Source organism: Labrus mixtus, chromosome 20 (assembly GCF_963584025.1).
Source record: "Labrus mixtus chromosome 20, fLabMix1.1, whole genome shotgun sequence".
Classification (NCBI taxonomy): domain Eukaryota; kingdom Metazoa; phylum Chordata; class Actinopteri; order Labriformes; family Labridae; genus Labrus; species Labrus mixtus.
This window is the reverse complement of record NC_083631.1, coordinates 14858749-14875190: the sequence shown is the minus strand read 5'-3', so window position 1 is coordinate 14875190 and position 16442 is coordinate 14858749. Positions and strand designations below refer to the sequence as shown.

General features: G+C 39.3%; 1 protein-coding gene across 1 annotated transcript; it reads right to left on the bottom strand.

Moving 5' to 3' along the window:
* Positions 1-7061: 7061 nt before the first annotated feature.
* Positions 7062-15488, bottom strand: LOC132954456 (neural cell adhesion molecule 1-like). Its single transcript, XM_061027008.1, has 7 exons — positions 14190-15488; positions 9307-9382; positions 8811-8882; positions 8506-8691; positions 8268-8405; positions 7335-7508; positions 7062-7144 (listed from the first exon to the last, which is right to left on the bottom strand). Exons 2-7 carry the CDS (start codon positions 9344-9346, stop codon positions 7062-7064), a joined length of 693 nt encoding a protein of 230 aa, XP_060882991.1. The 5' UTR covers positions 9347-9382; positions 14190-15488.
* Positions 15489-16442: the final 954 nt, after the last annotated feature.

Below are 16442 nucleotides of genomic sequence, written 5' to 3'. Positions count from 1 at the left end.
TTTGTTTTCTGAAATTGATTTTGTTTATAGATCCACATTTGAACTAATTTCATCACCTTTTGCCTAAACTGTGGGTGAATTCCATGCAAAAGCTAGCTACTGTAGATGCAAGGAAAACATATTTAGATAGTAATAGCTGGGTGAGTAACTTGTTTTTTTTTAAAAATAAATATACAATAAATATACAGTACAATGGCATTGGTAACCATTGTGTTTTTGGGAATTGATATTGGCATAATAAAAATGTTTATTTTTGCAAGCTATAAACTCAGTATCTAAGACAAAAAAGAACATTTTTGTAATAAATGTGGCCCATCAAAATTCACCTGTAACAACCACGCCAGCTAATCCAGTATGCAATCCAATATCTATCTATCTATATATGTGACATTCTCCCACACGCACTGACTAGAGGAGTTCACGCCATGAAAGAACATAACCTGCTGTCAGATCTTAAGTCTTTAACTTTATACCTCTATAAAAACTTCATTCACTACCAACACAAACAGTGTCTTTTATTCCTCCACCTCACACTCCTCTGCAGTCGATGTCTCAAACCCACTTCTCGATGGCAGAGAAAGTCATTATAGCTAAGGATTAGATCGATCAGTTGGTGTGTGTGTGTGTGTGTGTGTGTGTGTGTGTGTGTGTGTGTGTGTTGGGGGGGGGGGGGGGGGGGAGTGCCCAGTGGATGGGCAGCAAGCCTTGGCCAAGCAATTTATGCCAACAATGGAGCTCATCTCTGCATATCCTGACTGGTTCATAGTGGAAAACACTCAGCAGCAAACAACTATGTGAACACACACACACACACACACACACACACACACACACACACACACACACACACACACACACACACACACACACACACACACACACACACACACACACACACACACACACACACACACACACACAGGTGAAAACTGATTCAAACTCTGTAGATTGCAGGCACATTGACTTAGAATATACTCAGCAGTATATTTAAAAATAGCAGATTCTTAGAGTTGTGTCATATTCGTTTGCCCCTGGAAGGCTGCTGAATAATGGGACAAAGGTTTTTATTTCTCTATTTAGAAAGCTGTGTCTCTTTTTAAATGAGGCTAATTTTAAAACACATCCTGACTCATTCAAAGAAACCTGCTTGACAATGAGAGAAGAAAAAAAAAGAAGCTCCCATTAATGGAACCTCTTCCCCCAACAACACTTTATTTTCAAGGCTGAAATGTTCTCCTCTAAATGGGTTTATGCTTCTACCGGAAAGTCAGAGTCTCCCATCATTGCCTTGGAAACCAGCACAAGTAAACAAAGGTGGGATTGGGTTGTTGCTTCACATGTAGTCTCATCTCACATCGCCTGCTCCCCTTGGTCTATCTTTATTTCCCATGTGGGGCAATAATGGTTTCAGTACCTGATTGCCATGACTCAGGAAATCTCGCAACATGCATGTTTGTGTGTATGCCTAATGTTATGGTGGTTAATAACAGATTAAGCATCAAAGCAGTGAGCATGGGAGCTGCCATGCTTTCCATAATTTAACTCCACCTTTTGTCTCTATTCCTTGTTTATTTGTGTCTCATTATTTGTGTTGGGTGAAATCCATGCAAATGAAGAGTCTAATCCTGTCCCTGGTTAGAGGTGATAATTGTACCTTTTGTTGTTTCCAGTTACAAATTCTTATCAGACAGGTGGAGTGATGTGCAGTTTAAGAAATTATCCTGTCACATTACTTCAGTTTGGGGTTTATGCACAAGAATGTTATTGATGAAGCCTACAACATCAACAAATTGCATTTCTTGACACAATCTCCTAATCTTTGATGAACAGTTCTCGTTTTATTCTGAATATTTTTCTGCCTAAATCTCAGCTCCCTTATCAGCTCATCATCTATACACAAAATGGGTTTGTTGTTGAGTCAATGTAAACCATGCAGGCTCTAATTACGCCCATTAAGGATGCTAATTACACACCTGAAAAATGGCCAACAAACAGGACAACAGAGCGCAGACCCTGGCTTCCCCAGAAGGCAGAGACTGGGAACAGTGTGCCTATAATCCCTTTCACCACACAGACGCTGTCCTTGGCCTGAGAAAGAGCAGCATCCCGCAGGCAAAGACATGTTCTCATCTGCACAGAGGAGATAACTACACCTCACCCAGCCTCCACCCCTCCTCCACCAACCTGCCACTGCACACCCTCCATCCTCCTGGCCCTCTAAGTTTTCTGTCTCCTGATAGTACACACACACACACACACACACACACACACACACACACACACACACACACACACACACACACACACACACACACACACACACACACACACACACACACACACACACACACACACACACACACACACACACACACACAAGCACACACACACAAATGTCCCTGCAAGCTCACTGGAAAGATGAGGAGGGAGAAGAAGGACAGGAGTTTGAATGAGTTTGGACAGCAAAGAGAAAGCAAAGCCTTTTTTCCTGTCTTCCTGCTCTGGCGTTGGCATTCTGTGTGAATCTCTGCTGATCCAGTCACTTTGAAGTTTGCAGCCTTTGATTTGGACAAAGATTGTGGAATTTGATCCCTGTTTAAAAGGAGATGGCACACAGGGCTTCTTTGCTAAATCAATGACTGGTTCCAGCTGGGACTGAAGTGCATCTATGGTTTTATTGGTGTGACCAACTGGCCCACAAGCTTCTGATATTGACTCAGCGCTCACAGTGCAGAGGGATTTGCAAACGACAAGCGGCGACAACAGGTTGATAGAGAGCTGTCACATTGCATGATGATACACCAGAAGCAATCAAAGCCAAGAGCTCTCAGCACTGCAGATAACAGGGACAGGGACATCGCCGTCTCATGTGGTGCCTCGATCTGAAATGAAGAAGTTGCTGTGCAGGTACACTGCAGCCACTTCAGAGTTTATTATTAGAACTGCTGTCCTTGTAAAGAGTCTGACTGATCAGATAGAGTAAATGTCCGTGTTTAGCTGAACATTGTGTGTAGGGATGGGCTGTATCAGTAGCTAGATCCAACATCCATTTCAGCAGGCTTATAGTTTGACATAACACACAGAGTTTTTTTCATTACATGTTTTCAGAGGCAACACTTACCATTTGTAGTTGTACTTTGAAAGGGTTATTTAATGGCTCCAGATATGTATGAAGACAATATTGATCAAATTGTTTTGCAATGTTCCTTAGCTGCAGGATACAGCTCAAATAGAAACATTAGAAGGAATAAAAGACCCAAGAGGGGATTGAGAACATTCCACAATAGTTGTTTGTAGAAAAATGCCTCAACGGTGTTCCTGTCCCTGATCCTTATCAAACATGCCCAAAGTTATGTACATTGTTGTGACTCTTCCAGCCTTATCTAGGCACAAGGAAATCTGTTTGAACAGGAGGCAGCCAGATAACTCTGACAGAGCACATCTTACATGAGCTTGCAGATTCATCTGGTTCCCAGCCTCTTTTTGACATACCTGTCCCAAAGATCTGAACCCTCTTATGGACCATTGTTTTTTCTCGAACAAAACTGCCAGTTTCATGATCGACTTTAAAGGACCAGGGCTTTGTTAGAAGGGTCTCCTCGCTGATAAGCAGCATGGTCATGATCATAGGCGCCATTTTGTACCAGAAGCATTAAAAGCAATTGGTAGGTGCAGAGCAAGTTATTATTAGGCAGCTTCTTTTCAAAAGAGCACTTTCCACTGCTGCTGTTCAGAGGGAAGAGTGCACGGTCCTATTCATTTCAAAACACTCCCTGTCTTTTTCTTAAGTCACCTTTTTTTTTTCTTCTCCTGCCTTTTCTCCCTCTCTCGCTTTCCCTCTGCGTCTCACTTCTCTGCCTCTCTCCTCCATTGCCAGTCCAACAGCTGCTTCTCCTTTGGCTGGCCTCCAAATGGATGACTGAGGAGAGTGAATGGGTTTTTAATTTCACTTGTTAACACAGCTTTCTCACTGGTTCCCCTCCCTTAACCTGCAGAGCCAACACTGGCAGTGAGGAAGAAAACTTGAGCATGATCTAAACATCAAACTTCCGAATTAACAGGACGTTGATTTGGCATGAAGTGAGCTATTATTCTGTATTCTCCTTTCTCCCCTATTTGTTGATTAATTAATCATGGAGAGTTTTATTCAACTATCTCCGAAGAGGATTGAAGTTATTAAAGCAGTGATATTGTACTGTTGCTCCCAGAGCGCAGACTTCTGTCACCACTGCATGTATTTAAACTCCAAAACCCAACAGGTGCATTCATGAGGCCTGGGGCAAGGTGGCTGCTTGCTATAGCTGCTGCTGCCATGTGCAGGGAGAAGCCCAAAGCCCATCATAAAATCCTCGTCGTGATTCGATACTTTCACCTAACACTGACATTTTTATACTGTGCACGTGACCATTCTGTGAAGCACTGCTGCATAATAATACGACAGAAAAGGGGGAAGCACTTCTCCTGCAGCTAGCATTGAATGCTAGTAAACTGATATCGGTTTAATTCTGATGCATTCAAACTTAAAGAATGAGCTTCAGTTAAAAACTGTCGGTGGTGCAACCTGATGGAGATGAGCTAAAGGAAACACAACATTTCTACTAATTTGGTAATACGTAATATGTATAATGATACTTGGACATGTCACAGTGTACATAGGTCGCTTTGTGATAAATACTGAGGGAAAAGAATCTCATTACGTTTTTTAAGAAGCCAAAGAACAATACGACATGCTAAAGTAACTACTAAACCATTAGTAAATCTTTAACTAATGGTGGGAAAATTGGGAAATAATAAGGAACTAACTAGTTAATCATTAGTAAAGGGGGAAAATAACTTGGAACAAATGAGAAACATATGAGGAAATATCTATGTGTTTAACATTTTCAAATGAGGGGGGTGGCTTTGTTACTAGGGAATAAATTAAGTATTTGGTTTAACCATTTTCAGGTTGGTCTATCTATGATATAAATCAAGTGTAGCTTAATTGGCTGTTCTCTAACCTTTACACCAGCAGTGATTTTTTTTCAGGCCAAATCACCAGTTGAATGATAGACATAACTACAGGCAAATAGAAAAGAGAAAGTCAGCATTTCAGAAACATATCAGGTCGTTTTAGGTTAATTGTTTATCTCTTTAGAGACTTGTAACTGACAAATGCCAGTGACCAAGTCATGGAGGAGGCAAACATCAAGTTAGTAGTGCCCTCTTGTGGAATAACATGCACATCGCAGTCCATGGCTCACTGACTGTAGAGGCTAGAGGTCTATAAAATCATAACCTCTTGTTTCTCTGTCTCCACTAGCCCCTCCTCTAACAACAGTCCATCCTCATCACTCTGTCTCTGTCATCTTTTCTTTTACATTATTCAAGTTAACCCAGTCATCTTTCCATCTGTCTGCTTATGATGTAGCCTAGTATCACTATTTGACCTCGAGAGCATATTCTGATGAGCATCATTCTAAACAAACAATTAAAACCAGGGATAGTTTTGTTTGTGTAATTCTTCTTTCAATCTGTCCACCCTCCTCTTCTTCTCTTTCAGTTTTATGTCCTGTGCTGCTGCTGCCTGTGGTACTGCCTGCCACAAGCCCCCTGCTGGCTGCATATGAAAACTACCAAAACAAAACGTGTTAAGCGCTTCAAACAAAGTTTCACAAACAATGGAGCACACCTTAAAATGATCTTTTATCTGTGCAGCTTCCCCACTTGAAAAGGATGGATAGCTCTACATACCGGATTCTGGATTCAACTCAAACAACAACTTTCGCACCCTTTTATTCTGAAAGGTTCAAACTTTCAGTTTTCATTGAAAATGAGCAATGAGCTTTTGGCAATGAGCTTTTTGGGTTAACAACACTCTAGACTGAAAATAACGTATACATGTGCTTAATGTAGACAGGCAACAAAAATGCACAGCTTGAATTTTGCAAAGGAAAACACATTAAGCATCAGTGCAGCTTACCAAAAAGCTCTAATTCAATTTATGAAATGTCAGTATGTTGTGATTTAATAGATGAAAATGTAACTTGTTTTTATCTCAAATACGATTAATAATACTGTTTTCCTTCACAGTCATGGTCAGTGGCAGAAGGCTAAATGAAACCTATAACCTTTAGATATTTATTCAGATTTAAATTTGTGTGTAAAGATATTACTTCATTATGTTGTCTGCTTAATTTGTCTATATTGAAACAGAAATATTCAAATCTACCTTCATTGAGTAAAATGTGATTCTAAATGTGGTAAAATTGTCTGCAGCTGCTGTCTAAAACCTTGGATACAATTGATGATGACAAGTGGGTGTGTCAGTTGGCAGCGGGGGCAACAAGATATCTCCCCACGTATAAGACGGCCTTGGAGGAGAAGGTAAATCTTAAAACTATTAAAACAGTTTTACAAGAATGAAAGAGCTTTTTGATTTGGATTGGGCGGTGATATGAGTATGCAACGGAAACCAGAAGGCTGATTTTAATTTTTTCGAACAAAACAAGTTTTGTAAAGAATATTTGTATTCGTGTGATGCAGACATTGTAAAGGAGTGAAGTCAGAGTTCACTTAAACTATGTGATGAAAACACCTCAGTATCACTCCTGGGCATTGTGTCTAGATGTATTGCTTTAGAAAACAAAACATACTGGCACATATTGGAAAACCAGTGCAATATATCTAGAGGTAGATATTAATATATATGTATATATATATATATATATATATATATTATATTGATAGATTCCATTAAGCCATTCATGTGTTATATTACATCGTTATGTACTGGTCCTATGTATTGACCAGCCTATTGTTTTGCTTTCTATTTTGACCATCTATTTTTTATCTTCTCCCATTATCACACAAAAACAAGCTTCGTTACCTCAGGACAATGAGATAAATCTATCTGTTATCATGGGGGAACCAGCGTTATTAACCACAAATAACAAGATTAATAAGCTGAGATCTTGAGAAAATGACCAAAAATCACTTGTTATCAAGGGATGAAGCAAATAAAATGTGGAAGCATATATACATTTATTTTTAATATATTCTCGTTTTGGTTTTTTTTGGTTTTACATGGTCCAGGTGATGTTGGGTTGTGGATGGCCGGCTACCAGACACAGAAAGGTAACGTTGGTTTCTGGTCCAGCCATCACTTTTTTTGTCAAAGTTATGCTTATCTTACACTTAATACATATTTTGATGTCCTTATGACTGACAAATGTTGTTTTAATACTAAAAGTTGAATAATCCTTAACCACTTAGTCCTCAACCATAGTCTATTACATGCATCATGTTTTGAAAGAGCCAGATCTTTGTATCATAACCTCAGACCTCTGACTGTTATTGGATCTTGATGTGAAAAAGATACTGACCATTGACAACAACAGAGATTGCTAGTTGCTTGACGATTGGCCTTCCTCTGATTTCGGCATGGCACGTGTAAGTCCCAGCATCTTCTCTTCTCACACCTTGAATAAGGAGTGTGTTATCAGGAAGATGACGCACACGCCTTCCTGCTGAAGATGGAAATAAAAGCACAAAAGCACAGAGGAACAGAGTAAGGGACACAGTGATGTAAAGAAAACAATATGGATGGATGAAGGCCAAAACAACTTAGACACAAAAGAGAAAAGGAGGTTAGGAAGCAAAAGACATGTTTAAAATTTGCACCCAAAACATTCTTTATAATTTAAACTATAATATCAGTTCAAGCATCTGAAGCAAATTTCTGTAGGACCTCAATATTACAGTTCAGGCTATGTGAAGACAAGTTAAGTCGCTACTTTTGTCTGGCTGACTGAATCTGCATGTCCAGCATGTCTGCTTTTATTTTTTTTTAAAAGAGAGAACTTAAAAAGTAACTATGAATTCATGAAACTCGACTATTCACAGCAGCTCAACAGATCAGTCAAGTCCGGGAGAAAAAAACATACTGGCGCCATCCCTGCTTATGCAGACCACAAACAAAGGACTGGATGGGTTTATTTCACATTTTGTGGGTCAGTAGACACTCAGGTTACCCAAATATATGTTCAAAATATGTTTTCATAATATGTCCCCTTTAAAGAGACATCAATATCAGCATCAGCCTGTTTCATAAACAACTGGATTTTCATCATGGTCATCTCAAAGCAGCTGCTTGCTGCGCTTGAGAACAAAATTAATGAGAGTAATTCAGAATGAATCAATGGTAAAGATCTGGGCTGTAAATTCAAAACATTAAGATTAAAGATACTAAAGCACTATATCCCCACTTGCCCAAGTTCTTGTCCTACCATTGGTTGAAATTTCTTGTCTGTCTCTGAACCAGTGAACATCAACGGCTGGCTGTCCTGTCACCTGGCACGGCACCACACCATCTGTGCCCTCCAGAAACTCATGGTAAGTAGAGGTGCCTCCAAAAGAAGGACCCTCTGACAGAAGGGGGGAAGGTTAGGGTGCCTTAGTCTCTATACAATATAGTACAGATGAGTGAAATCATAGTCAAAGGTGTGCAGCTAGTCATTTACATGCCATAAGTGGAGAGCGTTTTCTGAACTTCATCTTGATGTCCGCTGTCAAAGTCACACCGACAGGTGTACTTGGCCGCATCTTGCATTGTGGCCTTCTTATGTAATTTAGAGGAGGTCTCATCCATCGTAGAAACCTTCTCTTCCTCTTCAGTATCTTCCCCATCCTTCTGCCACGTTATGTCTCCCTCTCCACCAGCTACCAGAGGAAACAAAGGTTTAGAGTTCTAGAGAAGGTTCAAAATGAAATGTAACTTTCTTGGACAAGCTCCATGAATCATTAAATAAGATATTTGAAAAAAGACTCACTTTGACACAGCATTAAGATCTCTTGTCCCACCAGAACATCTTGTTTACTGGTAATGATGTCCATCTTCGCTTCTATCATCATTCAACAGAAATACACATTTTTAACACAACAACAGTGAGTAAAACAATTAGTCATTTTAAAACATAAGAGATGAAATGATACCAAAGACTACACTGAACTATTGATATGTGAATATCTATCTGTTATCTTGTAAACACATTTAAAAGGAAATCATCTAAACACTGACTTCACTTTGAAATAAACATGCAGTTTGTTGTTGGGTTGTTGTGCTCTAACACATTTTGTAGCACACAAAAATGTAGACAATTTTAAAAACTCATCAGTTTGTGCACCTGCAGAAAGATTTCAACCCTTGAGTCATTTTGAGTCATTTCATGTTTCATTTACTAAGTGCCAATATTTTCCCCTAAATGCAGCACTTACGCATATTATTTTGACACTTCTTGCTAAGATTTAAATAATGACAGATCTTACCTGTGCCTTGCAGCAGCAGCAGCAGCAGCAGTGAGACCATTCTCAGGATGAGGGCTGACTGGTGTGTTCTGTTTACCTGAAGATATGACATTTTGACAAAAAATCTGCTGTTTTGTGTGTTCAGTCCAAAATGTTTGATTTTGCAGTCAGTACAGATGAACAATGTGGTTTAATGCATCATCTAATGATGTTTAAAAATCAAACAGCTCCAAAATGAGACCTAAAACATAACCATGATGGGACAGGGTCTGTGTTAGAGGTTATATAGAGGCACAAAAACAGAGGAGAAAGGGTGAGGAAAGAGAGAGAGAGAGAGAGCACTGCTCTCTGGTCCATGTGTTTACACCACCAGAGTCACTGCTGGTCATTCATGAAGACAAATGAAAGGTGACGACTGAAAGATGCCTCTCCTCCTCTCATTTTTCTCTCTTTTTTGTCAACCCACATTCGTCCCTATCTAGTCTTTGTCTTTTATTTATTTATCCATTATTCTTTACCTCTTTTTATTTCCTTTCTTCTTCATCTTCCTTCTTTCTCTCTTTTCCACCCTGTCTGTTCCCTTTCTCTACAGGCTACCGGATGAAAGGGGAGGCAGCCCTCCAGGGAAGGGAGAGATGGCCAAAGATTTTTTATCATTCCATCCTTTTTCCTCTCTCATTTAAAAAAAGGGTCACATACTTCTCAAGCACACGCAACCTTAACCTGCACTGTGCCAAAGTACAGATACAGTATGCCAAACCAGACGTTGCTGAAAACGTGCATCCTTTAGGATGCTGGTATCAACAAACCTCAGTGACACCCATTCTACTACAAAGAAAACATTTTCTTCACTTTGAACTCTGTGATTGGAGGAAGGGATAGAAGGAGCCCAGTTTAAAAGTTCTGATTACCAACTTAGCCTTAAACATTTAATCATTTAAGTCAAACTTTTGATTAAAGTCAGTGATGTGTTGAAATTCACAAAATGCCTTTGAATGACATTACATGGAGTAAAATGTTTAAAGAAACCTTTAAAATAATTATTCCACAGAAAACACCTGTGTTACTAAGTGTCAACCTCCATAGCTGAATAAAAGAAGCAATGCCAAAAAAACGGCACTGCCTCAAACGACTTGAGGCTTGCTGCAGAGGTGATTCCCTCCCAACCAAGCCCCATACTAAAATACACATTTTTACAGTAGAATTAAACATGGTTACAGCCGGGAGCAAAGAACAAGTTTTGATCTTTATGCCCTTAAGGTTTTAAATGGCATTATTGAAACAAATTAATTTTAGAAAAAATGTGTGTTTCCCTATTAAACGATCCGTCAAAGGCACATGATAAATTAGATCACTGATCATATTGATCAACTCCCGGCATATTGGCGTGTCAAAACAAGCCAACTATCTGTCAGCCAGAACGCAACACGTACAGATGGCAGGATCAACCTCTGCCTTTCTGGAGGTCTCAAAGGGTGTCCCAAGGTTTGATTTGAGGACCCATTTTATTTTCCATTTATATCCATAACCTGTGTAAAATCGTGTCTAATGCCATGTGTCATTTGTATGCGGATGACACCATCATCTACTGCTGTTGCACAGGCTTTTGAGTTTTTGAATTGTTATCTGTTCACAACATGTCATGTTTACATCATGTAAATATTAGACAAATAACATGTCTGTGATGTTATAGGAGTCTGTGGTCCTGCTTGTATTGTAAGATAATAGACCATACATTGCTTGATAGCATATTCAGTGTTTGTCATACATTGATTTTTTAATATACTTTATTAATCCCTGAAGGAAATTCTGGTTTACACTCTGTTATTGAGATACTTCTCACACGTAGGCCTGAAATACAGGTATACACAAACAGGACCTGTGGACATGCATTAGTGGAGAGACATCAGAGTGGGGCTGCTACACACTTGGCAGTATTCGGGACCTCTCCAGCTTCCGGACCAACTTCCATATTTTAGTCTGCACTGAGACTTGAACCAGCGACCCTCCAGTTCCCAACCCAAGTCCTTACAGACAGCAAAAGGAGTGAAGGGTCACATAATTCATAAGGTTTTTACTTGATGCTTTAAGGATTAAAAGTTCCCACAGGAGACCATCCCATATAAAACACACACAAACACAAAGCTAACGTCACTGCCTTTCATCTACTTGGTGTTAGAATCCACTGATAGACAAGTTTTGTCCTATGGGTCCTATCAATTGTATTAGCCAACAGCCAGCCAGCCCTTCCCCCCTCCGTCTTGATAGGCTATCAGTCACTCTACACCGCCATCCAGCCGACCAATCAAAGGATACGTAGTCCGAAGGGGCCACCTATCAGGTTGATTATCAGGAGGTGCTATTATGGCTCATTTAAATGGAGAGTGCTCATAATGAGGACTGTTATCCAGGGCCATTAACGAGGGTGGGTACACACTTACAGCTGCCCCACATCAGATAGTTCGGCAGGATTTCTTGATATCAACTCTATTAATTTGTACAATACACAGAAATCTGCTGCTGTCACAATTGTGGAAATGTTCTACACGTAACAAAGCCATGATGTTTAAAGTCTAGCCTTGTTGGCAAATGATTAACTGAGCAAGGACATTTTTTGATAAGAAAGATGCCTTTTCATTTGTAATGAAGTGATATGACAAAAGCGGTTGAGTTTGGCCCCTTTCAATAGTTATTTAGATTTTGTATTGCTCTCGAGGAAATGTCCTCGTGGATAATCATGAAAATTGTAGTTCATTAATCATTTTTTAGGACATGAGAGTGTTAACGTAGTGGTGGTTGGTCAGTGTTTAAAAAATGTTAAGTGACTAACCTGGCTTAAGGTCTAGCACAATTAGATGATTTACAGTAAAGGTTTGATAATAAAAGCAAAAGAGCCTTTGTCAGTTTCTTTGTTGGTAAATCAGTCTTTTACTAAGTACTTCTTAACTCAAACACACCACCACACAAACCCTCCCTGGGCACAAAAGGCCACCGAGTAATTGAAGTAGTGTCAGAACTCAGGGGATGGTGAGACGGGAGGATGGGAGGGACACACACACACACACACACACACACACAGACACACACACACACACACACACACACACACACACACACACACACACACACACACACACACACACACACACACACACACACACACACACAAGCAGGAGCTGTTCTACACCACATGTAAAATATTTAACCAATAAAAATGTGAAACTTTAAGACAACGATGAAGGTGTACTCATTAACAATTTTTTACTTTATTCCTGGTTGTAGTCACACTATTGATGTTAGATTTTTTTGGGGGAAATTTCAGGAGTCAGTAAGAATGTTACGAGAGAGCATGGCTGGTGTTTTTCCACTACAAATCTTTCACTCAAGGAGTTTTAAATTCACAATACAACTGTGCAATAGTTTAATTTTAAAGTGTAATGCAACTTATATGACTCATGTTACTGTGCCTGTGTTACTGGCCTCAGGTTTAATGGTTTAATACTGTTCAGGTATGAATGGCACAATAAAGGATTGAAGCTTCTGAATGCTGCAGAGTGTACAAAGAAAATATCTTAAACGGTAATTAAACAGCACAGAGGCCTGTAAACATTGTGACTATAGACTCCACTGTCCCTGAACCCACATCCAATAAATAAGAGCATTTGTTAATCATGACAGATGCGTCGTCTCATTGTGTAAAAGCTATTCCAGTAAGCGTATGATATTTTCTCAGAACACAGTGTCATGGTATACAGAAAAACACTGTAACTATAATTATTATAATTTACAAAGGTCCGAAAAGGAATGAAAACAGAAGAAATTCTTGGTTGAAAACCTTTTTTTTATGATTTTAGAAAACCTCTTAACACAGTAGAATAAAATATTGAAGACAAGCAAATGTACATTGTATAGTAATTACTGTAATTTGTCATTTCAATGACATTTTTTTTTAGTATTCTCTTTATTCAATTCAATAATCTGCATTTGTCCCCGGAGGGTAATTCATAGGCACATAGAGCAGTAGCATGAAGAGAAGTGCAAGGTAGACTAAATAATATAAACGAAATATAAAACTATTTTCCAGGTAATCAGACTCTGTAGAGGGTGATGAGAGCAGTAAGACTCAACCATTAGTCATTAGCACATTCAGGCTGGATACCAAGAGGCTGAAAGGAATTTAGGAATAAATGTAGCATTAAACTTTAAAATTCATCTCAGAATCCTGTTTCTAGTGGAGATCAGCTTCTTTTGTATGATATCGTTCATTGGTTGAAACACATAAAATGACTGTTATTATTTTACAAAGAAATTATTAGTAGTAGTTACAGTAGTTACAAAGAATGAAGGGAATTCCAAAATCAAACAATACTTTATCTAAACTCATTTGCACCATTCTTACTTAACGTCTGAGTGTTGTTCAGTCCAGACTCCAGGGCAGAGTGAAGCTCTCATTCTCCAGCTCTTTGTGAATCACTGACCGGAATCTGGCCAGCTGTTCTGAGCTGAAATGGTTTTTCCAGTCTCCTGCAACACCTACAAATCAGATACTATTGACCTTGAACTTTTATGGATAGATATCATATTTATACCTTTAAGTGTAAAGGTAGTTCTCCCTCTCTCTATGTGTTTAGACGTAAGTTTACCAAATATTATAAGGAGCTGTACTGACGGGAAAAATGAATAGGCAGGCTAAAAACAGAATAACTCCCCCCACACTTTTTATTCACCTGATTGTTCCCTTTTCATGTTTTCTGTAAAGCCTATTGATTAACTTTCCAAAGACAGAAAAATGTATTCTCAATCAGATACTACTATACTACTATCAGCTTCAAGAAGGTTGATATTTCTTCCCAGTAATGCAATTCAAAGCAGGGTGACAAAAGCTGAGGACAAAAGGGCCATACCTTTTCTTAAGAATGCAGATTTCTCGTTGTCCAGGTACACCTTAGGAACCAGGGAGAAGTTGGACATGCCGTTGGACTTCATGGTCTTAAAGGAACAGTGATGTGATATCTTCTGGATGGTTTCCTCACTCAGATCCCGACCCAGGAAATCTGACATCCTCCTGAGAGCTGCCGGAAAGGTCCATCAGGAGGCAAACATGTTCTCTCGATAGAGTGAAGCAACAGGTGTCTGTCTTTATCTTATATGATGCTCTTTCTCTGAAGAACTTCTAACATGTTGCTCATGCTACAACCTGATGTGACGCCTTTGATTTTTAGCTGACTGTGACCTTCCATTTAAGGTTTGATTAAAGGACATAACAGGAAAAATCAACAACAGGAACGAGAGACAGGATATGGTCAATCAGCCAGACGTGCCTTTACCATTGATCAAGAAAAAAAAAATAGTTTATGGGAATCATGTTGACATCAGGTAAGTTTGTCTATCTAAGTGTGCAGCTCTAATATGAGAACGAGTGCTATGGTTTTTTTTAGATTTTATTCAACAATAATAGTCCTCATTATGATTCATTGGGGTCTGAACTGTGATGTGTGCCATGGCTCTTGAATAATTATAGTACATAGTATATAAGCATATCAAAGTTCCTCATAAGACCACGTTTGCTTTAATATGCATTGACATGAACTGTGTTTTTTAAAGTAAGTGTCCATAAAGAGCTAATGACAGAGGAAGCACTGGACCAGGATAACTACGACCGTGTGACAGCAGCTCAGAAAAGGACATAACCATGGGCGCTTCAATCAGCCAATAGGAAGACTAGGATCTGAAGCAGCTTCAGAATAGGAGACAATATGCTCAACAAACTACTAGACCACTTTTCAACCAGCATCTATTAGAGCAGTGGTTCTCAAACTATGGTACGCGTACCACCGGTGGTACGAGGGCTCCCTGTGGTAGTACGCAAAGAAATCTCCACAATATAAAAAAACAAACCCGTTCAGCATAAAACGACAATTTCTTTTTTGTCGCACTCTTATCTAGCTTGTATCTATTGGGTTGTATTTATATCAAATGTGTTTTCCCCTCTAAATGAATCTAGTTTTTGCAACAAACAACTTTAATCTGCTCAATTTATGATCGCACGCGCATAGACATAAACGCCACGCGTTTTGAAAAGTTTCACTCGATATTCCGTTATGGTTCAGTACTGAAACAACAGCAAGCAGCTGTAGGCCTACATCAACAGATATTCTGTTAATGTCATTAACAATGTAGGCCTACATCAACAGATATTCTGTTAATGTCATTAACAATGTAGGCCTACATTAACAGATATTCTGTTATGTATTGCAGTTCAGCACACAATCCGCAGCAAGCAGCTGTACATTAACATTTTTAAAACGGAGCCAGGAGAAGCTTCAGTTTTGATGCATGTACGGGACCTTATCGCTCCCCCTCCCTCTCTCTCTCTCTCTCTCTCTCTGTAGCTCTGAAGCTGATGTGATTCTGCTCTCTTTTGATGTCTTAACACTCCGTAGGAGTCGAGAGGAATTTTTTTTTTTTTTTAAAAGGCAGTTTGAACGCAGTTCTCGTTCTCTCTCCCCCGCTACCTCTCGCTCTCTCAGGCACGCAGCAATTTTATACATAAATGAAAAATTAAACGAGAACAGGTCAGAAATATACTTGGGCCCAGGTATCGTGTTTGTGTGGGAAACACTGGAGTTGTCATTTTTATTGTTCTGCACTTTTGTGTGTGCAAGTTCTAGCGCTAGCCCTTAGTAGGCCTACAGTGTGGCTGCCAGCAGTCAATAACAAATAATATTCTTTTTATGAATTCATTTGTCTCTTGCATGAAATGTGTGTTGAAATAGGCCTGCAGTGTATTTTAATAATGGTGGTACTTGGAGAGCCAAATATGTTCGGAGGTGGTACGCAGTCTAAAAAGTTTGAGAACCACTGCTCTAAACCATAACATTAGCCTGTTGTGTCTTTTACAGGCCAAATTGTCGTCATTTCTATATTAAATTATTAAACAGATTTAACTATCACCAGGCTATATTGCGCGAAACCAGACAGCAAGCCCAGACACAATTAGCCTACTGTAGAGTTGTTTATTCTCTTTTCTAATACAAAACACAGCAGAGTATAAACAGACAGCCATTTACAAACAACACGCACGGTGGTAAACCTCACCAGTAAAGAGTCTCTTCAAGAAAACAAAGTACAGCATCTTACCTGCTGCCTGTTCAGAT

What these genes read in the sequence shown, in the direction of transcription:
- LOC132954456 (XM_061027008.1), bottom strand. Translation starts at nt 9,346, where the DNA reads ATGGTCTCACTGCTGCTGCTGCTGCTGCTGCAAGGCACAG. An exon ending in GAAAACGCTCTCCACTTATG is followed by an intron (nt 8,406 to 8,505) that starts GCATGTAAATGA and finishes CCCTTCTGTCAG; the next exon opens with AGGGTCCTTCTTTTGGAGGC. An exon ending in TTTTCACATCAAGATCCAAT is followed by an intron (nt 7,145 to 7,334) that starts AACAGTCAGAGG and finishes TGACAAAAAAAG; the next exon opens with TGATGGCTGGACCAGAAACC.